This window comes from Nycticebus coucang, chromosome 9, assembly GCF_027406575.1.
Source record: "Nycticebus coucang isolate mNycCou1 chromosome 9, mNycCou1.pri, whole genome shotgun sequence".
NCBI classification, from domain to species: Eukaryota; Metazoa; Chordata; class Mammalia; order Primates; family Lorisidae; genus Nycticebus; species Nycticebus coucang.
In genome coordinates this window covers 20,369,691-20,395,286 of record NC_069788.1, presented here as the reverse complement: position 1 = coordinate 20,395,286, position 25,596 = coordinate 20,369,691, and the positions used below count along the sequence as shown (strand labels likewise).

At 38.8% G+C, this 25,596-nt stretch overlaps 1 protein-coding gene across 1 annotated transcript in view; it reads right to left on the bottom strand.

Annotated features, from left to right (window-relative positions):
• The window catches only part of LGSN (lengsin, lens protein with glutamine synthetase domain), a 246,372-nt gene that overhangs the window by 25,615 nt on the left and 195,161 nt on the right, over nucleotides 1–25,596 (bottom strand). Inside the window, exon 3 of the mRNA XM_053603583.1 lies at nucleotides 106–238. Within this exon, the coding sequence (XP_053459558.1) occupies nucleotides 106–238 (133 nt within the window). The remainder of the gene's footprint in view (nucleotides 1–105; nucleotides 239–25,596) is intronic.

Sequence of the window (25,596 nt, the reverse complement as noted above, 5' to 3'; positions counted from 1 at the left end):
TTTTGCTTCTCCCAAAGAAAAAATGAAAAAGTTTTGTGAAAACGAAGACCAAACAGAGGTGGTCATTCACCACACCATTTTCAAGGGGTCACAGTAGCTAGATACCGTTTGAATGGGATATATCCATTTCTCCCACTTCCGTTGAACAAACATGCGGTTTAGTGACTTTCTTTCTTGTTCTTCTCAATTTATTCGTCCTGTTGGCTTCGGTCTCATTACTTTCATCTTTTGTAGTATCCTATAATAATTGGACAAAAAAGGCAAATAACAGATTATGCAGACAACTAAACCTGGATATCAAAAAGGTATGACAACTCAATAGCTAGATTTTAAAATGAACACAAAAGACTTTTATAATAGGTAAATTTTGTTACTTCTGCAGTTACCTAAATAACTCAAAATTAAGAAGCCCAACATTATGCTGACAGACTGTATTTTCCTCTCTCTCTTTTCATATGGGGTGGAGAAAAATATCATTTAAAAAAATTGAGACTTTATTTCCCTATTCAAGATTTCTATCTTTATCTTTTTACTTTGGGACATTTTACATCATTTATTTCTAAATTGTTTTACAAAACCAATTTCAGATACAAAGTTTACTTACTATGCTATCTGTGCTTTTTAGGACCTCTCTAACTTTTTTTTTTTTTTTTTTTGGCCAATGCCGGGTTTGGGGCCGGCACCCTACTCCTTGAGCCACAGGCACTGCCCTCACCAACCCTTTTGTTAAAAGTCTTAAGATTGAATTCTCCTCTCTTTTTCCTTACCTACATTCTTATTACATCAACATTTATTTTGCTTCCAAATAGCAATCATGCTTATAAAATGCTATTTTGGAATTGCATTTCATATGCATTAAACAAATGTCATATTCAAGCTATTTTATAGTTTTGGAAAATCCAGAGAAATACATTCAAGAGAAAACAATCTAACCTGTGCAATCTAGTTATAATCCTTGACAGGATATTCCCAGCAGGGAGTTGGGCTTGAGGCAGGGGCTTGGGGTCGGGAGCTTGGATTTCTTGGCACTAACAGTGGACAAAATGACCCCTGCAGTCTCAGGACTCAAAATCTGTCGCTAAAAGAATATATATATTTTTAAATGTCGAAAAAACTGCCATTGGTATTTTTAAGACTTTTTTTGCAAACTGTGGTTTGAGGGGAAAAGAAAGTGACAAGGTCAGGGTCACAAAAGTGTGTTCTAACTGTCTTGAGTTTCATGTCTTTTTGAAGAGCAGTCTCTGAGAGGCTCCATATCTAGAGGCAAGTTATATAAATATGTGTCCAGAGTGGATGCTGGGGAATAATTGGACCAATTTCTCCATATAAATCACTTCAGCCTCTGAAGGCTAAAAAAGGGGAAAAAGGATTTTCACTGTTTGTTTATATGTATTTATGATGCATTATTATTGTTACTATGTTAACAAAGATGTTTATAAAGCAAAATCTTTTCTATGATCTTAAAATTTCACTGATTAGAAAACCGTGGCCTCTTTCATTCCAGATATTTGGATTATGTGGTACTTGTTCCATGACATAGTAATTTATTTTTACCTAGTAGTTTAGGATTTTATTCAAATAGTTGCATAAATTTTCCTAATATACTTCTGATAGAATCTGGCTATAACACCAAGCCTTACTACTGCATATACTCACCATTTCTAAAATTACTTTTCCAGATATATATCATATATATATTTGGGGGGGGGGAGTGTCAATTGTTCTTATATAGACCTATCTCTGGCGCCTTTTAAAGAAGTCTTGTTAAGAAAATGAACTGCTTGGCCAGGTATATAAATATCAATAAATCTAAGCAGATTAACATTTGTCTTAGTTTGACCCCTTAGGGGTCCCTTCATATATAAATTGAATAAATCAGAAGAGATAAAGTTTGAGATCCCTTTCGGCTTCAATTTCTCACCTCCGACTGAAGAACAATGTGTAAAAATTAAACATGTTCCAGGCACCTTCCCTCAGCATACCCCTGAAGGTAATAAAACCTCCACTTTACAAATGAGAAAAGTAGATGCAGAGTAACTTGCCCAAGGCCGTAATAAGAAAAAAAGAGGCAGTTTACAAAAAAGGTCTTCTGATTTCCAAAATGCCAGAGACCCAAGCCCAGAGAAAATTCATATTAAAAATCTTCAGCTGCCCTCGTATAAACCAGATCAAAGGAAAAGTTTTTAAAGAAAACATCAAAAGACAATTTATCTAGTTACTAACCTAAGAATTTCACCAATAAGAACCCCAAACCTATGTTGTAGTACATGCTTCTTGCTCCATAAAAATGTTTAAAAATAAAAAGCAAGGGGAAGGGGGAAGGGAAGTTAAAATGAAAAAATACATTCAGTCCTTTATTTTGCTTTTACATCTAGAGTGATCAACGATAATAGCTAAAATAAATTCTCTGAATCTCTGGCTTATCCCTCCTCCAGCAGTATATTTATTCTTCGTAGTCATTCAATTGCGTTTATGTACACCGTGTGGATGATATTTCAGTTAACAAAACCTTCCAGCCAGGATGCATGAGGTTTGGATCTAATTTTGACTTTCCACTGTAGCAAGTCCTCATGAACCTTGGTACTCTCATCTGTAAACGCTAATATAAATATAATCATACTTCCTCCTTATATATTTTAAGTTTGGCCTAAAGGTTTTTCATCAGACTATAACCTGCTCTTGTATTTACCACAGACTTTGGCCAATCACAGGCAGCCAAGTGTTCTAACATGTTCTAACAAGGCACTCTTGTATTTACCACAGACTTTGGCCAATCACAGGCAGCCAAGTGTTCTAACATGTTCTAACAAGGCAAATGCTACACTGTAATCAATCCAGCTATTTCTTTACCTCACTTCTATTTTCCACACACCACTTTCCTTTTCCTGTCTATAATTGTTATCTGGCCATGTAGCAGCTACAGAGTTTTGAACCCATTCTGGTTTTGAGGGCTGCCCAATTTATGAATCCTTCTTTGCTCCATTAAATTCTGTTAAATTTAATTGGTCTAAAGTTTTTCTTTGAAAATAAACTAACAGATATGCATACATTTTAAAAGCATTCTCATAACCAGGCAATATTTTATATCTCACTTAATACTTACAATAATGTTTAGGGAACATTTATTATTAATATTACTTATGTTTTTGCCAAAGAAGAAATAGGCCCTGGTTAGGTAATTTTTTCAAAGCCATATACATAGTCAGGAAAAATGGTAATTTGGATCCAATTCTTTTATTTGAGGTGCTTCCCACATTGTCATAACCCACAGCTGACCAAGTAGAATAGCTAATAATAACTTGTTCAGAAGCTCGAGAGCAAGATGGCTGACTAGAGGTGCCAGGCAGTCATCACCTGCACAAGAAAGGAACAGGCAACAAGTAAACAGTTAAGATTCAACTGGAGCATCAAAGGGAAAGCTTTGGAGTTTAGCAGGGGAGATGCACCTATGGAGATTAGACGTCCAGGAGGGCACTGTGAAAACACCTGGACTCTGCAGCCCCATTCCCTTGCCCGGATCAGATCAGCCTAGAGCCAGAAGGGACTTCCAGTTCCCACCCGCCCCCATTGCCAGTGCAAACACCTACAGTCCTACTACTGAAGAATCCCAGATCTCCCAGTTTGGAGAGCTGCTGGGAATTCATGAAGCTGCATTGCCCTGAATTAGGAGCACAACATGTGCACTCCCCATCCCCCATCCACCCTCTGTGAAGCAATCTGGTTTAGCAAAGCCTGGTTTTGAGACCAGAGCCCCTCCCTCTAGTATGCCCCACTCTGGGGGCCATGCACCTCTCCAGAACTAAGGCTCCATCTTCATTCCACCAAGCCCACCCCAGTGGCTGACCACCACAACCCCAACAGCATGGAGGTTGGTGCCAGAATCAGCTGTAACACCAAAGGTCAAAATATTTAGCAATTAGGGCAGCTAATAAACAATAATAAACACCTTCATTACACCTACTATGTATCAGGTGTCTTCTAAATGCCTTACATGTATTAAACAAGTTAGTCTCCATACAATCCCTTGAAATAAATACATTACCATCCCTGCTTTAAAGATGAGGAAAACTGAGTCAAAGAAAAACTAACTATCTCAAGGTCACAGGTGTGAAGAGTGGTGGTGCTATGATCTGAACCCAGCCAGTTGGCTCCAGAGTACTTAATGTATTCTTAATGAATACTCAGTCAGAATGCCCTGTCACCATTGCCGGGGTGTCAGGAAGCTGAGTCAAGATCTTAGAGGGCCTTGCAGGCCCAGGTGCTAACTCTAATTATTTAATTAATTGATGGTGTACAGGTCCATGGGACCTAGGGAAATAGTAGGACAGGTAGAGAAGTTTAGAGAGAAGGAACCATTAAAAGTTTCTTGTTAGCTGCTGATTATCAATCAGTTAGAAATACTTCACCATTTATTAAGTAGCAAGCAATACAGTTCTCCCTGGTTGCCCCATTATGTTGATTAGCTATGCCTGATACATAGTAAGTAATAAACAGATGTTAGCCATGGTTTTATTTTAACACCCAGACACTATGAATTATAGTGATCTTTGTTGGGAAGACATCCATTTCTAGTTTACTTATGGGCCTTTGACCAGCCTAGCGATGGCTCTCATTGGGTCCAGCTCTAATCCCTTATCTGAGCGTCTCTAGATTCTGAACACAATAAAACTAAGAGAATCTCTCAGAGTGATGAGGACATGTCAAGCAGTCTGAGGATTCTCAGAGGGGGCAGTGTGACTGAAATACTCTTGCTTGGATTCTACAGTATGCTATTATGAAACAGGTGGACCATCCCATAAATAGAATCTCCCGATAGCCAGAAAAACTAAGCCAAGCTTAAACAGAAGAGGGAACATTTGAGCTAAAGGAAGAGAGGGTGTGAGTTAAACTAAACTGGAAGACCCATGAGCACAGAAGTAGTGTAACTGTGATCACATGGCACAAATATACAAATCTAACTCATGCTTAATTTAGGCAATCTCAAAATTCTACTACAAAAGACTGATTCTAATTTCTTTTGACATTTCCACCAGAGCAGCTTCTCTCCTGCTTCAGCCTCCTGAGTAGCTGGGACTACAGGTGCATGCCACTATGTCTGGCATGAGCAGCTTTTCTCAATTCAGAAATGTGTCTGCTATCATTCTATCAGATGGCTCCTTTGTCTCATCCACAGGAATGGCCATAAAGAATGTCTCACATTGGGGTGGCGCTTATGGCTCAAAGGAGTAGGGTGCTGGCCCCATATGCCGGAGGTGGTGGGTTCAAACCCAGCCCTGGCCAAAAACTGCAAAAAAAAAAAAAAAAAGAGAGAGAGAGAGAAAATGTCTCATATTATGTGGGAATAGGTAGGCTAATAGATAGAACCCACAGGCCTTTCAAAAGCCAGGTTAAAGCCCTCAGATGGGCCACCCCTGTACTTCTAATTGAGAAGATAGGAGTCTGAAAGTGCCCTGTCAGGCCAACATCCCTGCATGGGGAAATAAGCCATGCAGGAGAACTGAGGTCATCAGCTAATAGCTTATGTTACAGAAGCTGAGAAGTCTGCCTCAACAGATGAGACTTCTCTTTCCCTCTCTCTTCTGCTTGCACTGTTACCTGGCCACTTCAGATGTTCCATTACCCTATGTCCCTGCTTACCCTTTACCCAACCTTCCTAGGAGCTGTAATATCCTCTCTCTCATTCTTAACCTTGTCTGGTGACTAATGACTGCTATACATTCTTGCATGTATACTCTGTTATGTATCCAATAAAGATTCTGGGAAACAGGACAGGTGCTGCATTGTTTTCATGCTGCTACCAGGCACATGAAACAGTGTATGCCCTTAAAGGCTTCTGGGTTTATGGATTAAGTGTGGTGTAAGTTTCATGATTTCCTCAGTGCCATCTCCCTTGCTGACCACTGTCCCAGGCTGGGGTCCACGCGACACCAAACAATATTATAAGACATATTAATAATTCATGTTTTTCTCATCATGGTATTTCTTTTGAAATTATGTTTCTATGGCTTCATATAAGCTTATCATTTTGCATTTCAACTCAATAGCTCAGTCAAATTAACTGAAACAGACTTAACCTAAAGGAATTCTGCCAAGCATTACATTTAGACCCTAATTTGACCTAATAAGTTTCTTTCCAATATAGAAATCAGTGTTATTTAGATTCTAAATATCACTGATTTTATTTATTTACTTTTAATTTTCTCTAACAGTTACCTTTTTCATGTCAATCCTTTACAAACCTTTATTTTGACCCCTGCATAACAGCTATAGTCTGAGATATAATTGTTAATGCATTCAGCAAGCACTCTTCTTTTGTGAATGATAGAAGCACATTAAAATAAAAGCAAGTAAAAGAAAATTTCACCAAGTTTTAACTTCTATTAGAAATAGTGGGACAAAAAAGGGTCAATGATTATCCGATTGAAAAGAATATCATTATTTCTCAGCCTTTTGGGTAGAATCAAGAGTAAAAGAATATGTCAGAGAAAAGAACATGCCTTCAGTTTTCTTAAAGTGTGTTCTTCAAAGAAAAGGGAGGAACATGTACCTAAAATATTTACAGAAGAGATACTTTAAGAACACATCACATGCAGGTTTCCTGCTTACCCTGGGTGCTGATTAAGGAGCCACTCCAGATACTCACAGACCCATGCAGGCTGTGTGTCCTCTGACTTCACGCAGTGTCTCCTATCGACTTCTTTGTTATCTTCAATATTTCTCCCTCTGATGAGAATTTATTCCTCCTACCTATGATTTTGTATTCTTTGACCAACAACTCCACAGTCCTTATTTAACTGTTCTCTGCATCCAGTGTTACCTTTTTTCTACCCATCTTTTGTACTATTGCCATGTTATTTCTCTAAATCAAAATTTTTGCTTTGTTATTTCTTTGCTGAAAATATCTCCACAATTCTCTATTGCCTTTAAGAAACATCCAAATTAGTATTCTCTGAGGCCTTCCATAATCCAGCCTCACCAATCTCCCCAGCCTTCAGAACTGGCCATTTTCACACATGAATGCAACCTCCCCCTATACAAAACTAGTTTCATCATTCCTCAGGCCCACATTATGTCCTTCTTGCCTAGACTCCTATTGATTACTTAGCCCTACCATGTGTGTTGCAATGGGGGCGGGATCCCCAACATAGTGGACTGAGAATTCCCCTAGTGGGGACTTTCCCTACAGGCCAGGGTCAGGAGACCATGAGAGGAGAGATGCAAGAAATTCACATGCAGAGTTTCAGCTGAGACCCAGAGAGACAGACACCATATCAGCCAGTAGTGAGGCAGAACTAAAATCTCAAGAGCCTTTTATTAGGATTTAGGGGCATGTACATATAAAGTAAAGAAGTGAGACGTTAACTGTCTCATGACTCAATTAAACAGGTGGTCTTTTGATCAAGGAAAAAGCCTATTGAAATGAAGGATAGTAAAGTATTAAATCACAGTTTAACAATTCCATCATAAGGCCTTAATGAGGAATGGTTACCGCCCACAGGCTAAATAGTCATGGCTCAAGGGTAATTGTCAACTGCCTTCTAACTCTACTGATATCCTGTCTCGGCTAAGCTGCTGATTTCTATCTAGACCTTTCTCAAACTAGTTTCTTAGCTAATGTGCTGAATGTTGCAATCTCCCTTGCCACCATAGGCATGCAGAGCAGCAGAGGGCTGAGGCCCAGTCCAATGTGCAAGAGTCCTCGGGAATGTCAGCCTATACTATGCTTCTACCTACAGCAGTGTCCAATGCCTCACATTGGAAGAGTAAGGATTGCCTTAGGCCACACATTAAATATACAAACACAAAAGCTGATTATCAATAAAAGGTCCATGCCTACTAATAAATTCCTCACAAAATCAGCAAGCAGCCTGTGGGGCTGCATGTTGGACATACCTGATATCCTCTCCTGATAAGGTAATTATCTACTTTTCTGGCCATGACTAAAAGTTAACTCCCTGGATGGGTCGATGTAGTCACTCTATTCAAAGATGGTTAATGTTCTTAGTATGAAGGAAAGGAGATTGCAGAAAGTGATCGCTAGATCTCCTTTCTTTTTTAACTTTCTTATTTTATTTAATTGACAGACATTGTATATACTTATAGTGTACAATATGAATTTTTATATATATACATTGTAGAATGGCTAAGTCAAGCTATTTAGCATATGTATTACCTCACACACTTTTTTTTTTTGGTGGTGAGAATACTTAAAATTTATACTCTTAGTAATTTTCAAATATACAATATATTGTTAATAATAGCAGCCACCATGCTGTACATTAGATCTCTTGAACTTATTCTTCTCATTTAACTGAAATTCTTTATTCTTTGACCAAATCTCTTCAATTTCCACCATCCCCCAGCCTCTGGTAATCATCTTTCAATACTCTGCTTGTACATGGAGTACAACTTCTCTAAATTCCACATATAAATGAAGCCATGCAATATTTGTCTTTCTGTTCCTGGCTCATTTCACTTAACATAATGTTCTATAGCTTCATTTACTGTTATAACAAATGACAGGATTAAGGGATGAGGCAGGATGCCTGAGTATAAGCAGCAGGTGTGTACTTCTTCTCCAGAACAAGGACATCTATCAAAAACCCATGTTTGAAAAAGCTCATCAGAGGGGAAATATTGAAGATAAAGAGAGGCAACAGAAGACTTTGAAGGTGAAGCTAGTGAGCAGACTGTCCACATGGGTCTGCTGAATACCTTGTGTGGCCCCTTAACTTGGAACCCGGGGAAGGGTAAGAAAGAAACCTTTGGTGCCCCACACTGCCACCTAGAACCTTTGCAGTTTTGGTTAAAAGGAGATCCTTGAAACCCATGGACCTCGAGAGTGCTGTAGAGAGCTCATGTGAAGATTTTATAGGCACTGGTGCCCAGAACAAACTAAGGATACCTCCTGCAATGTTCTGGACCCTGCCCTGAATTCGGGGAGACAGACAAGAACCCAGGATGTCTCTTTCACCCCAGGGTTGAGTTTCACCACTACAGCTGTGGACTGGGGCAGACCTAAGGGGTGTTCGGACCAGAGCGCCATACTTGCCAGCCTTTTCCATAGCTACCCACCTGGCTACTTTCATGGAGAGCAGTGTGGTGCTTCACCACACCCTGCCCCTGACTGGACTGCAGCCAACCTCCAAGTGCTGGGTTGAACCTTCCCTAGGCAGGCTGGGACTGGCCTGCTTCTCTTGGTCAGGGTTAGCACTTGGGCTCAGGGATCTGGGAATGGCATGGGACAATGCCCATACTTCCAGAACTCTGTCAGAGCATTCAGGGGCCTGAAGGGGAGATTTGTGGAGTTATCTTGGGCAGAGAAGGAGGCCCACATGGACAAAACTGAGAGTGTGGTGTGTGCTGCAGTGCTCACACAAAATACCCCACTTCCCTCAGAAACAGCAGCCAAACTTTTGGTCCTGACTGGGGAGACTATCGATCTAGTACAGCTGGGCTGCCTGAATGCAATTGCCTTTTGGCTGGCCTGGATGATTCGGCCAGCTGCTATTGGCCAGAAGCTACAGAGAAATCCATCAATTCAGGGGAGGGGAACAACCTGAACCCTACTTCCACCTGCTGAACTGTGGATTCTGTACTGCCCTCTTCCATAAGCAGGTTCTTGGGAATGTTGGCAGTATCTCCACCCCTCCTCTAGGCTGACCCAACAGCCTGGTAACTGACCTTTGACTCCCATTGGGATAGTGCTTATATGAAACTGTAGGGATCCTAGACACAGACTTGTTCAACCCAGCCCCACCATATCCTCTCAAAACAGCCTTGGTGTTGGCAAATCACAAGAGAAGTCTCCCTGGGAGCACCACTCATTGCCTGGGATGTCAGTGCTTCTTTTGATCGACAGGGCAAGGCATAGGGCCAACAGACAACACCATATCTAGGTCTCTCTTGCCAATACCACCTGCCAGAACCACCTGCTAGCCGTACCAGAGATCAACTTGTATAGCCCATTTCATCGTTTGCTTATTCAATTTTACAGAGCTTATCTAACTCTTACCCACAAGTGCCACCTACAGGCCTCAAGACAAAACTGAGCATCTAGATATAATTCTACTGTCTAAAGAAAGAGATAAGATTCCAGAGACTTCCATTTCTCTTTCTCTGCAGGAGGCAAGGAATACGCCCACATATAGTACATCATCACTATAGCTTACAAATAACTAACATTTGAGAAGACCCCATGCTAAGGCCATTACTAAGGAATTTATTCAGAGCCTTGGCCATCTGAAGGTACCCATAAGCAAACCCAAATGTCCTTACCTAACATACACTACAGTCACACCCTTAAGAGGGAAAGAAAAAAGTCCTTTTATTTTGGTGGTGAGAACACTTAAAATCTACTCTCTTAATAATTTTCAAATATACAGCATATTGTTATTAATAGTAGCCACCAAGCTGCATGTTAGATTTGACTTTATTTTTTGCTAAAAAAAAAAATTGAAGTCAAAAATGAGAAATGGCCAGGTACAGTGGTTCACACCTGTAATTCTAGCACTCTGGAAAATTGAGATAGGAGGATTGCTTGAGCTTAGGAGTTCAAGACTACCCTGAGCAAGAAAGATACCCATCTTTACTAAAAGTAGAAAAAATAGCAGGCATTGTGGCAGTGCCTATTATAATCCCAGCTACTTTGGAAGCTGAGGCAAGAAGATCACTCAAACCCAGGAGTTTACGGTTGCTGTGAGCTATGATGCCAAGGTGACAGAGTGAGTCTCTGTCTCCAAGGGACAAAAAAGAAAATAGAGAAATTATAGCTTCTTCAGATGATAAGGAACTTGTGCAAAAACCCTGGCAGTATCACAAAACAGAATGTGAAAACCAAAAACAGAATGTAATGACATTCCCAAAGGATTACATGTGGTCTCCAACAATGGATTCCAACAAAAAGAAGATTTTTGAAATATCAGGTAATGAATTAAAAATGTAGATCACAAATAAGCTTAATGAGATCTAAGAGAAAGATGAAAACCAAAACAAAGAAATAAAAAGAAAATTTTCAGGACATGAATGAAAAATTCACTCAAGAAACAGATCTTGGTCAGGCATGAGTACTCCTAGCATTTTGAGAAGCTGAGGTAGGAATATTGCTTGAGCTCAGGAGTTCAAGACCACCCTGGGCAACAGCAAGACCTCATGTCTACTAAACATAGAAAAATTAGGTGGGCGTTGTGGCACATGCCTGTAGTCTCAGCTACTCAGAAGGCTGAGGCAAGAGGATAACTTAAGCCCATGAGTTTGAGGTTGCATTGAGCTATGAAGACACCAAGAAACTCTGTCCAGGGTGACAGAGCAAGACTGTCTCTAAAAAAGAAGATTAAAAAATAATAATAATAACAGAACTTCTGGGAATGAAAACTCATTTTGGGAATCATAAAATCCAGTGAAAAGTTATAACTACAGATTAGACCAAACAGAAGAAAGAATTTCAAAGCTTGAAGATAAGTTTTGAATTTACCCAGTCAGTCCAAAAAAAAAAAAAAAAAGAATTAAAATAAATGAGTAAATTATGTTAGGGTATAAAATGCCAAACATAAGAATTATAGGTATCCTTTAGGGAGATTAAGAAAAACAGAAAGTCAGGGAAAAACTATTTGAGGGAATAATAGAAGAAAATTTTCCTGGATCTTGCTAGAGATATAGACATCCAGATTCAAGACTGTCATCAAACTTATAGAAGATTCATTGCAAATAAGACATCATCAAGGCACATAGTTATCAGTCTGGCCAAAGTCAGAATGAGAAAATTCCACAATCTGTTAGATAAAAGCATCAAATAACTTACAAAGGAAAGCCCGTCAGATCAAGTCTTCGCTGCAGAAACTTATGAGCCAGAAGGGATTAAGGTCCTATCTTTAATCTTCTTAAACAGGTAACTGTCAGCCAAGAATTTTGTCTAGTGGGAAACTAAATTTCATGAATAAAGGAGAAACAAATATTTTTTTCTAGACAAGCAAATACTAAGAGAGTTTGTAACTGTTAGATTACTGCTACAAGAAATGCTCAAAGGAGTTTGAAACTTTGAAATGAAAAGTTGACACCAGTATAAAAAATTCTGTATTAAAAAAAAAGAAAGAAATGAAAACAAAATAATACAATGGAGAATGCAAAGTAACTAACTATTGTAACAACCACCATATTTACTGGTACAGAATCTCACATGTCATTGTTACCATTGAATATAAGCTGTCTAAATGTCCCTACTTAATAGATGGTTGGTGGAATGGATTTAAAAAACATAAACCAGATGGTCTCAGCACCCATAGCTCAATGGTTAGGACACCGGTCACATACACCAGGGCTGGTGGATTTGAATCCAGCCTAGGCCTGCTAAACAACTACAAAATGACAACTACAAAATGACAACTACAAAAATAACCAAAAAAAATAGCCAGGTGTTGTGGCAGTGCCTATAGTCCCAGCTACTTGGGAGGCTGAGGAAAGAGAATCACTTAAGGCCAAAAATTTGAGGTTGCTGTGAGCTGTGATGCCACAGCACTCTGCCAAGGGTAAGATAGGAAGACTGTCTCAAAAAAAAAAGCCAAGTATCTGTTACCTTCAAGTAACCCACTTAAATTACAAAGATTCGCATAGACCCAAAATTAAGAGGTGGAAAGTAAATGAAAACTAAAAGTGATCAGGAGTGGCTCTTTTTATATCAGATAAAATAAGCTTTAAATTATCAATGGTTTAAAAAAAAAGAGCATTCTATAATGATAAAGGTATCGATTCAATAAGAAGGTAAAACAGTCCTAAATATCTGTGTATCTAACATTGGAGCTTCCAGATTTATAGACAAATACTACTGGACATCACAGCAGAAATAAATAGCAAAACATTATTTGTGGGAGATTTCAGCAATCCACTGATGGAACTAGATAGATCATGAAGGCAAAAAATCAACAAAGAAACACTGGACTTAAATGGGACTCTAGAATAAATGGACCTAACAGACTTTACAGAACATTCTACCTAAAGACCGCAGAATATATATTCTTCTCATTAGCACTTGAAATGTTTTCTAACATAGACCATACATTAGACCATAAAATAGATCAAAAATTTTTTAAAAACTGAAATCATATGAAGCTCCTTCTCAGATCACAGTGGTATAAAATTAGAAATCAGTTACAAGAGGAATTCCTAAGACTATGCAGTTACTTAGAAATTAACCTGCTGCTAGATGATCCTTAGGTCAATGATGACTCTAAGATAGAAATTTAGAAATTCTTTAAAATATATGACAATAATGACACAAGCTGCCAAAATCACTGGGATACAGTAAAAACAGTGTTAAGAGGGAAATATACAGCATTCAATTCCTACATCAAAAATATCACAAATTAACAATCTAATATCACACCTCAAGGATCTAGAAAAACGAGAACAAACCAAATCGAAAACTAGTAGGAAGATAAGAAATAACAAAGGTCAGAGCAGAACTAAATAAAAATTTTTAAAAAGGATCTAGAAAAGAAAAAGATGGTTCTTTGAAAAGATAAACTAAATTGGTAGACTGCTTAGATTAACCAAGAAAAGGAGAGGGAAGCGTCAAATAAGCACAATCAGAAATGAAAAAGGAGGCCGAGCTTGGGGGCTCACACCTGTAATCCTAGCACTCTGGGAAGCCAAGGTGGGTGGATCACCTGAGCTCACAGTTTCAAGACCAGCCTGAGCCAAAGCATGACCTCATCTCTAAAACTAGCCAGGCATTGTGGTGGGCACCTGTAGTCCCAGCTACTCAGGAGGCTAAGGCAAGAGAATTGCTTGAGCCCAAGAGTTTGAGGTTGCTGTGAGCTATGATGCCATGGCACTCTACCAAGGGCAACAAAGTGAGACTCTATCTCGGAAGGAAGGAAGGAAGGAAGGAAGGAAGGAAGGAAGGAAGGAAGGAAGGAAGGGAGGGAGGGAGGGAGGGAGGGAGGGAGGGAGGGAGGGAAGGAGAGACATTACAATTGATCTCACAGAAATACAAAGGATTATCTGAGACTACTATAAATACCTCTATGCACACAACCTAATAAATTCAGAGGAAATAGATAAATTTCTGGAAACTTACAACTCCTCAAGCCTAAATCAGGATGAAACAGAAACACTGAACAGATCAGTAACATATAGTAAGATTTAATCAGCAATAAAAAAAATCTCCCAAGCCCAAGACAAGTAGGATTTACAGCCAAATTCTATCAGACACTCAAAAAAAAAAAAAAAAAACTGATACCATTTCTACCACAAGTGTTCCAGAAGAACAAGAGAGAATCCTCCTTAACTCATTTTATGAGGTCAGTATCACCTTGGTACCAAAGGCAGGAAAAGATACACCAATATCCTTGATGAACATAGAAACAAAAATCCTCAAGAAAATATTGGCAAACAGAATCCAACACCACATCAAAATATAATTTATCAGAATCAGGTTTTATACCAGGTATGCAAGAATGGTTCTGCATACACAGGTTAATGAAAGTGATTTACAACAGTAACAGAATTTAAAACAAAAACCATGTAATCATTTCAATAGGTTACAAAAAATAAAATCCAGAATCATTTCAAGATAAAAAAAAAAAAAACTCTCAACAAACTAGGCACAGAAAGAACATAGTTTGAATTAATAAAAGCCATATACGGAAAATCCACAGATAACATCATACTGAATGGAGAAAATTGAAAGCATTCCCCTGTGAAATGGAATGAGACAAGGGTGCCCACTTTGGCCACCACTATTCAACATACTACTAGAGGTGCCAGCCATAGCAGTCAGAAAAGAGAAAGAAATAAGAGCATCCAAATTAGAAAAAATAAGTAAAATTATCTCTATTTGCCAACAATAGGCTCTGATACCTAGGAAACCCTATAAAGAGTCCTAAAATTTATAAATGAATTCAGTAAAGTCTCAGAAGACAAAATCAAGGTACACAAATATATAACACTGCCATACACCAATAGTGACCAAGCTGAGAATCACATCAATTACTCAGTTTTGGGTGGCGCCTGTGGCTCAAAAGAGTAGGGTGCTGGCCCCATATGCTGAAGGTGGAGGGTTCAAACCCAGCCCCAGCCAAAAACTGCAAAAAAAAAAAAAAAAGGAACGCAATCTCAGGGCGGCACATGTGGCTTGGTGGGTAGGGCACCTGTCCCATATACCAAGGGTGGCAGGTTCAAACCCAGCCCTGGCCAAACTGCAACCAAAAAATAGCCGGGCATTGTGGAAAGAGAATCATCTCAGCCCAAGAGCTGGAGGTCGCTTTGAGCTGTGACGCCACAGCATTCTACTGAGGGCGACAAAGTGACTCTGCCTCTTAAAAAAAAAAAAAAAAAAAACTCAATCTCATTTTTAATAGCTACCCCCCCAAAAAAAATCTAGGATTATGCCTAACCAAACAGATGAACAATTTCTACAAAGAGAACTACAAAACACTAGTGAGGGGAAGCACGTGTGGAAAAACACCTCAGGCTCGTGAATCAGAAGAATCAATACCGTAAAAATGTCTATCCTACCCAAAGCAATCTACAGATACAATTCAATTTCAACGAAAATACCAATGTCATTCTTCATGGATTAGAAAAAACTATACTAAAATTCGTATGTAACCAAGAATATTCAAAGCAATTCTAAGCAAAAAGAACAGATCTGGAGGCATCACATTACCTAACTTCAAATTGCACCATGAGGCAATGGTAACCAAAGCACCTGATACTGGTATAAAGGTAGACACATAGACCAGTGACATAGAATAGAGAGCTCAGAAATAAATCCAAATACCTATAACCAACTTATCCCTGACAAAGCAGACAAAACATACACTGAGGAAACAACACACTATTCAATAAATGGTGCTGAGAAAATTGGATGGCCATATGCAGAAGAATGAAACAAGATTCCTATCTCTCTTCATATGTAAATAACTAACTTGAGATGGATCAAAGACATAAATGTAAGACCTGAAACAATAGAAGTCCTATAAGAAAACTTAGGAACAACTGCACTGGAAATTGGCCTAGGAAAACAAACAAACAAACAAATAAACAAACCATGGTGAAGATTCCAAAAGCAAATGCAATACAAACAGAAATAAATAAATGGAACTTAATTAAACTAAAAAGCTTCTGCACAGTAAAAGGAACAATCAAGAGATTAAATAGACTAGCTCCTGAATGGGAAAAAAGTACGTACAAATTATACATCCAACAAAGGACTAATATCCAGAATATAAAAGGAACTGAAACCAATCAACAAGAAAAATGCCAAATAACCCCATTAAAAAGCAGTCAAATGACATGGACAGACATTTCTCAAAAGAGGATGTGAAACACATGCAACATGCTCAACATCACTAATCATCAGAAAAATGCAAATTAAAACCACGAGGAAATACCAACCCTACCTTAGTCACAATAACCACTATTATAAAGTCAATATCTACACAACATAGATATTGGTGTAGATGGGGTGAAGAGGGAATGCTTATACATTGTTGGTGGGAATGTAAATCAGTACAACGTCTATGGAAAATAGTATGGAGATTTCTCAAAGAACTGAAGGTAGATCTACCATTCAATCTGGTAACTTCACTACCAGGAATCTAACCCCCAAAAGAAGTCATCGTATTAAAAGGATACCTATACTCATGTTTATCACAGCACAATTTATAATTCCAAAATATGGAACTAACTTAAGTGCCCATCAGCTGATGAGGGGATTAAAAAATACATTCTATATGAATACCATGGAATACTATTTGTCATAAAAATGAATGCAATGATGTCTTTTGCAGCCACCTGAATGGAACTGGAGGCCATTATCCTAAGGGAAGTAACTTAGGCATGGAAAACGAAATATGACATGTTCTCTCTTACAAGTGAGAGTTAATTATTACTTAATTAAATCCATAATTAATACAGAATGCATTAATTGACCCTGGAGACTCAGAAGGGAAAGGGTGAGAGGGGGTGAGGGATGAAAAACTACCACCCAGTATAATAACCACGATGCAGATGATGGGTACACTAAAACCCAGATACCACCACTATACAATTAATCTAGGTAACTAAAAATCACTTATACTCATAAATCTATTGAAATCTTTAAAAATTACCCTGAATGAATCTGATGTTAACCAGCTTTTTTCCTATTCTATTTTCTTGTCCCTACCTTACAAACTCCTTCATTCTGCTATTGACCAAGGAGCACTCTCATTCTATTTTGTAGCATTAGAGACTGCCCTGATTCATGAACTGTGAATAAAAGCCAATTTCATCTCTAAAAAAAACTTGATTTCCTTCCAAAAGGTGGAATACTATTTCTTTGTGTATATATATCACATTTTCTTTATCCATTCATCTGTTACCAGACACTTACGTTGATTCTATACGTTAGCTATTGTGAATAATGCTGCAATAATAATAATAAACACAGAAGTGTAGACACCTCTTCAATATGCTCATCTCATGCCCTTTAGATATATAGTCAGCGGCAAGATTGCCAGATTATATGGTACTTCTATTTTTAACAGATGGTTAATGTTTTTAAGTACCCAGGGAAAACAAAGCCTTTATTAAACTTCATGGCCCATTCAAATAACTCCTAATCTTTGTTGTTTTCATTACAATTAGTAAACTGTATAATCTTCCTTTAGAGCTCTTACTTTTTTTAAAAATAATCCTCATTATAATTAAAATGGCTTTTTTTCATCTACATCAGCAGTTCTCAACCTGTGGGTCGCAACCCCTTTGGGGGTTGAATGACCCTTTCACAGGGGTCACCTAATACATCCTGCATATCAGATATTTACATTACGATTAGTAACAGTAGCAAAATTACAGTTACGAAGTAGCAATAAAAATAATTTTATGGTTGGGGGTCACCACAACATGAGAAACTGTGTTAAAGGGTTATGGCATTAGGAAGGTTGAGAACCACTGATCTACACAGATTTTACTCCAAGCCAAAAGGCACTTATTATTTTAACCCAGGAGTTATGATCCCTTAAGTGCCATGCATATATTTAGGCAGCCTTTGGACAATTAAGAAACACTACAGCTAGGTCAGGATCCCATAAACCAAGGAACTACTTGGAGCCCAGTGTTTGCTCAGGCAATCCAGGATACAGAGCACATTGATCTGAACTAGGATAACTGCTATGGAAATGGGGCTGGGGGAAATCGGCAAACTGCAGAAAACTTGGAAGATAAGCCATTTTAGTGATTAATGGGCTATAGAAAGTGACAGAGACAGAAAAGTCAAAGATGACAGGTTTCTAACTAGGACACCCAAAAGACAAGAGACTTGAGAGGGAAAATACCGGATTTTGCTCGGGGAATGTGGAACCTAAGGAGGCTGTGTCACCTGAAGGTGCACAGCAAGCACTGACCAAAGAACAGAACACATAATGGAAGGAAGAAAACCTAGCCTGGATAGTGGTTGGACTCACTGAGGGAAAGAGTAGATTAAGAAAATAAGAGGGCTAGCACAGAACTGAGAAACAGCCACAGTTAGTGAATAAACACAGAAATCCAAGACAGACTTCAGAGAAGAAATGACCAAAAGGTGGAAAGAAAAGCTGGGACCGATCTGTCTCACCAACATCAAGAAATGAAAGCCTCACTGTAAAAGGAAGTACCAGAGGATCACGCTGCTGATATGATAAACGAGGCTTGTCCAATGCCATCAACACATGAATGAATTAATAAACTGTGGTATCTGCATACCACAGAACGCTATTCAGCCATAAAGAAGATGGGGACTTGGGGGCGGCTCCTATGGCTCAAAGGAGTAGGGCGCTGGCCCCATATGCTGGAGGTGGTGGGTTCAAACCCAGCCCCAGCCACAGACTGGAAAGAAAGAAAGAGAGAAAGAAAGAAAAAGAAAAAAAGAAAGAATTAGTATTTTTCTAGATGGATTTGGAGAACATCTCCTAAGTAAAGCATTTGAGGAACGGAAAAGCAACCATCCCACATACTCAATACTATTTTGAAACTAGCAGATCAACAACTACAGGCCCACGTGAGAGAAAAACACAATTCAATTCCAGAAAGGGGGTGGGGTTCACTAAATTCCCACCTACTGGGTACGATGTAGGGGTTTATGGCACTCTACCTGGGTGAAGAACTCAACTGCAACTCGGACATTACCTTACACATGCAAACAAAGTAACTTAATTGTATGGACACTCAAATTAATCTGAAAAAAAAAAAGACTCATCCAATGCATTTTGGGACCATGTCACTGGAGACCTTGTTAAGAACAGTTCCAGGGGAAGCATGCGAGCAGGAGCTACGTGCAGTGAGTTGAAGAGGCCTGAAAGGTGCTGAGCCCAGGGGCCACCACAGTAAGCACTCCAGAAATAGTATCAAGTGAAGGCTGGAAATAGCAAGTAAACATCTGAGGAGAAGAAGACAGAAAAGAGGCCACTGGAGGAGCACAAAGAGGTTCAAGCAAAGTTGATGCTGCTTTTAGGTAAGAAAGACTCACACACATTTCAATTCTTAGTGGAAGGAACCAGTAAAGATATTGATGAGAGGAGGTAAAGAATATGGTCCCTGAGAGAGCAGGAAGGATGAAAACTAGAGTTGAAATGAAGGGATTAACTTTAATACACTTGGATGCTCAAATAAAGGAAAGAGGCTAGACTGTCAGAAGGAGCAGGGCTGTGAAGTGCATGCCTGTGCCCCACCCAAATGGAAGCCAAACCCCTAGAAGGATGGTGTTAGGAGGCTGGGTTTGGGTAAGGTGATGAGATCGTGAGACTACAGCCCTCATGATGGAATTAGTGCTCTTATTAAAGCAAAGGGCAGGAGAGAACCTGTTTCCTCTCTCTCTGCAATGTCAGGATACAAGAAGACAGCCATCTGCAAGCCAGGAAGTGGGTCTCATTTAACACTGAGTCTGCCAGCAACTTGAATTTGGACTTAAAACCTTTAGAACTGTAAGAAATTAATGGCTGTCATTTAAGCCACTCAATCAAGACGAATTTGTGATAGCAGCCAAACTGAGATATGGAAAGAAGAGGAAAAATGAGGAGGAGGAAGAGGAGAATTAGGAGGAGGACAGGGAGAAGAGAATTGTCAACATTGAATGTTGCACTGAATGAGTGCCCAATGCACTCATACAAACTACAAATAAATAAATAAATAGATAAATACAAATAAAAGTTAACCTTTAGATAACCTTTAGATACAAAATCACATATATTGTTCTTTAGCGTTTAGCAAATTCTTATAAATATCAGCATGTATTAGCTATATTATAGAGAAGCATGAGAAGTAATATTTTTTCCATCTCTTAAAGCAGATAAGGCACGATATTGAGGATAAATATAGTGGAAAAAAGCCCTAAAGAAATTCATGGGGATTTCTTACAGTTCTAAAGGTTTTAAGTCCAAATTCAAGTTGCTGGCAGACTCAGTGTTAAATGAGACCCACTTCCTGGCTTGCAGATGGCTGTCTTCTTGTATCCTGACATTGCAGAGAGAGAGGAAGAGCCACAGGCGCTGTCCCTAACATAAATTCTTTAATAATTGTTTCTAGTAAAACGTAATGTGTCAACACTGAGACAAGACAGTTTGAAATATATAAAAAGTAGAAATCAACAAAAGCAGATACAGTACATTCATATCCCTTATTGACAAGTGACTCACATGAACCATTTTACTTTGTGTTTATATTCATTTATTCAACAAGTACTTCATGAATACCTAGGTTAAGTCAGTCATAGGTCTGGATGCTCTAGAAGAAAGGAAAATATATTACAGGCCACTCCATGGGTTGTAAATATAATGCCTGATAAAAAGGTGTATGCTCATGTATCATATAACTGAAGAAGTTACTTTCTTTAATAAAAGAAAGTAAAGAAAATTCAGAGACATTAAAAATAACCAAACTTGGCCGTGTGCAGTGGCTCACACCTATAATCCTAGTGCTCTGGGAGGCCAAGGCAGGTGGAGTGCCTGAGCTCAGAAGTTCAAGGCCAGCCTGAGCAAGAGTGAGACCCCATTTCTACTAAATAGAAGAATTAGCCAGGTGTTGTGGGCACCTGGAGTCCCAGCTACTCAGGAGTCTAAGGCAAGAGGATCTCTTGAGCCCAAGAATTTGAGGTTGATGTAAGTTATAGCTCCATGGCACTCTCTACTCCTGGGCAATGGAATGAGATTCTGTCTCAAAAACAAAACAAAACAAACAAACAACAACAACAAAAAAAAAACTTACAAAACTTACACTTTCTCTAGTCTTGGTAATTATGTTTGCTCTATTCCACATATTACTGAGAACCCTGGCAAAGCATTTTCCTTTTTAGTTGTTGGGCTACCAATATTTTGCCATAAATAAGCATCATTGAGAGCTTCTCTGAAAACTTGGAACACTTCTTTTTGGTCCAGTAAGTGATTCATTTCTTCAGCCCAACTGTTTCTGCAAAGTCTCTTTAGTGTTATACTAAAGAGTCCCTGAGACCATTAGGTAGAAGGATCAAGAAGATCAACATTTCCCAACAGTTAGGAAATGGTGGGGAGAGGAAACAGAATTTTCTGAGGGAGGCAGTGCCCACATATGCTAAAAAGTAGTCCTTTTGTGTGTGTGTGTAGAGACAGAGTCTCACTTTATTGCCCTCGGTAGAGTGCCATGGCATCACATAGCTCACAGCAACCTCCACTCCTGGGCTTAGGCGATTCTCTTGCCTCAGCCTTCCATGTAGCTGGAGTCCTTCATTTTTTTTTAAAGACAGAATCTGGATTTTGTTACACTTCATTCTGTGTTATACGTGTCATGATCCTGATTGTAAAACTTTGAAGGCACAAAAATTCATAAATTAAAATGTAGAATTTTTAGGGCAGTGCCTGTGGCTCAAAGGAGTAGGGTGCCGGTCCCATCTACCAGAGGTGGCAGGTTCAAACCCCGCCCCGGCCAGAAAACTACAAATAAATAAATAAATAGATAAATACAAATAAAAGTTAACCTTTAGATACTTTGATAAGTAAATTTTTCAGAAGGAGTTGTTTCTGAATGTAACTACAAATAATTATTGTACCAGTTCATAATCTAACATAAATTCTTTTATTTATATATATATATATATACTTTTTTTTTTTTTTTTTTGAGACAGAGTCTCAAGCTGTCAGAGTGCCATGGCATCACAGCTCACAACAACCTCAAACTCCTGGACTTAAGCAATTCTCTTGCCTCAGCCTCCCAAGTAGCTGGTACTACAGGCACCCGCCACAAAGCCAACTATTTTTGTTGCAATTGCCACTGCTGTTTTAGCTGGCCAGGGCCGGGTTCAAACCCACCACCCTCAGTATATGGGGCCAGTGCCCTGCCCACTGAGCCACAGGCGCCGTCCCTAACATAAATTCTTTAATAATTGTTTCTAGTAACATGTAATGTGTCCACTGAGACAAGACAGTTTGAAATATATAAAAAGTAGAAATCAACAAAAGCAGATGCAGTACATTCATATCCCTTATTGACAAGTGACTCACATGAACAATTTTACTTTGTGTTTACATTCATTTATTCAACAAGTACTTCATGAATACCTAGGTTAAGTCAGTCATAGGTCTGGATGCTCTAGAAGAAAGGAAAATATATTACAGGCCACTCCATGTATTGTAAATATAATGCCTGATAAAAAGGTGTATGCTCATGTATCATATAACTGAGGAAGTTGCTAGAACCGTTTTTCCAAAGTGACAACCAGGGCTCTGACAGATGCAGCAACTTGCCTCATTCACACCTAGAAAGTAGCAGAATCCAAATCTGTGTGTTTTGAAACCCTTCTTTCATTTCATCCTACTTATAAACTTTTTAGGTGACAAAATACTGAAATCTAAAGATGTTGCCCTCTAAAGAATATTAAATGCTCAGTCATTTTCTAGAAAAGGTATCATGAAAATTTTCTTTATAAAAATAAAGAAAAACTTCACAGTGCAAGTGAAAATTCAAGAGTCTATTTTATCTCTATTCTATGAGCCAAAATGGAGCACCAGAAGAAAAATCCAGATGAATTTCTGAGAGTTTTCAAAGAATCAAAATTTTACTTAATATAGTGCGTCCAAAATGAGATGGGCTATCTGGAAAAGTGTTGTTTCTCCTCCCCAAAATACATGTGTAAAGAGATTAGGTAGCCAAATGTCAGGGTCAACAGGGATAATTTCCAGTTCTACCACCAATTTTGCAATTTTTCAAGTCATACCACTTTTGCAATAAAATAATTGAGATCCAACTTGGAAGATCAGATGGGACGTTCACATCTGACTGAGAATTATAGAGTAATTATCATTACCAAGAGCCTCTGCGTGAAAGAAATGCCGGAATGTAAATGAATGAATGAATGAATGTAGCTGCTCTTGGTATGAGGAACTGTGGATCTCACTTCATTCCCAACATTGGCAAATAGGCAACAGGAGAACAAAGCCTACAAATAAAACCCACCTCTGGGGTTGAGGCAATATAAAATCTGCAATAAAAAATTGCATACGAGGCTCGGTGCCTGTAGTTCAGTAGCTAGGGCACCAGCCACATACACCGGAGCTGGCAGGTTCAATCCAGCCCAAGCCTGCCAAACAATGACAATTACAACCCAAGAATAGCTGGGTATTGTGGCAGGTGCCTGTAGTCCCAGCTACTTGGGAGGCTGAGGCAAAAGAATCGCTTAAGCCCAAGAGTTAGAGGTTGCTGTAAGCTATGACGGCACAGCCTCTACTGAGGGCAACATAGTGAGACTTTGTCTCAAAAAAGAAAAAAATCGTATATGAGTAAAGTATACCTAGCCCAACAGTGTCAAAGAAGGGACAAAAATAATTTTATAAAAGTCCAACACCAGATGATTTTTATAATATGAACCTAAAGAATAATAAAGAAAACTAAAATACTAAAATAATAAAGGAAGCAGAAAGCTTGGTCAATTCTCTAAGCTTAGAACTAATACTGGTTTTACTTAATATTTTTGTAAGTGACCTGAAAATAAAATCTCCATATTTTCCAGAGAAATTAAGATTTTACAGCTAAACATATGTTTATCTCTGTAGATAGAACAAAAGTAATTTGTGAAGGCTTTTGGGGAAAGAAAAAAGCAACAAACATGTTTCAAAGGTAAGAAAAGACATACAGAAAAAAATAGTATATATTTATAAGGGGATCTGGAATACAGTGTGAAGAAAGATCCAACAACATTATAGAACTATTGGTGAAGCTCTCAGCTAATGAGCTGCTGCAGATAAAAATGCTGGGCCTATTCAAAAGGAATAATTTAAATCTGATAGAAGCCATTCTAGCCTTAAAAAAATTACAATGTGCTTATAACTAGAGTTATTAAAAATAGTTCTAGTCACCAAGCTTTAGGAAGGCCTTAATGGGTTAGAAGTGGATAAACATGTGTTTTACTTATATAAATGTATATCATATATAATTTTTATCTTTATTATCATACACAAATAAAATTCTATCATATAAAGGAAAATGTGTAAAATTCTTTATGGCTGTTAAAATGAAAATGTAGGGTAGCTACTACTGGCCAGTGTAACATAATTAAATATATAGTGAATGACTCCTTTTTAACGAGTGCTCACTGTGTCTTAAGCCCTTCACATGTATTAACTCATTTAATCTCTGTGAAATCCCTTCCTGTCAGCACTATTAAAATCCTGATGAGGTGCAGAGAAGTCTCATAATTTGCCCCATGTCACACAGCTATTAAGTGGCAGAGCCAAGATGAAAACACAGGCATTCTGATTTCAGGGAATGTGAGCTTAACCTCTGCACTCAAAACAAAAACCTGATTTTTTTTTTTTTTTTAGAAACAGAGTCTCATTTTGCCACCCTCGGTAGAGTGCTATGGCGTCACAGCTCACAGCAACCACCAGCTCTTGGGCTTAGGCGATTCTTTTGCCTCAGCCTCCCAAGTAGCTGGGACTACAGGCGCTCACCACAATGCCCGGCTATTTTTTTGCTGCAATTTGGCCGGGCCAGGTTTGAACCCACCACCCTCATTATATGGGGCTGGCGCCCTACTCACTGAGCCACAGAAGCCGCCCAAACTTCTTTTTTTTTTTCTTTTGAGACAGAGTTTCACTATGTCACCCTCAGTAGAGTGCTGTGATGTCACAGCTCACAGAAACCTCAAACTCTTGGGCATAAGCCATTCTCTTGCCTTAGCCTCCCAAGTAGCTGGGACTATAGGCACCAGCCATGATGCCTGCTATTTCGTTGTTGTTGTTGTAGTTGTCATTGTTGTTTAGCAGGCCTGGGCCAGGTTCTAACCCACCTGCCTCAGCGTATGTGGCTGGCTCCCTAAACACTGAGCTACGGGCACTGAGCCCCAGATACCTGATTTTTAACATCAAGATTTCTTAAATGGATGTAGGTGGGTTTGAGGTAAATAAAAATAAGTATAAAACGAATTCTAAACCTTGAAATGTGGATGCAAAACTTCTGAATCCTAAGAGACAAAACACATTGAAACTAAAAAAAAAGATCAGGAAGTCTCTAGAGTCACACAAACATAAAACATCCATGTCACAAACCAGGGACTGCAGGGTCAGTTGAGTTAGGGAACTCTCTAGCTCCTGGGGACAGCTATCCGAGGGCGAG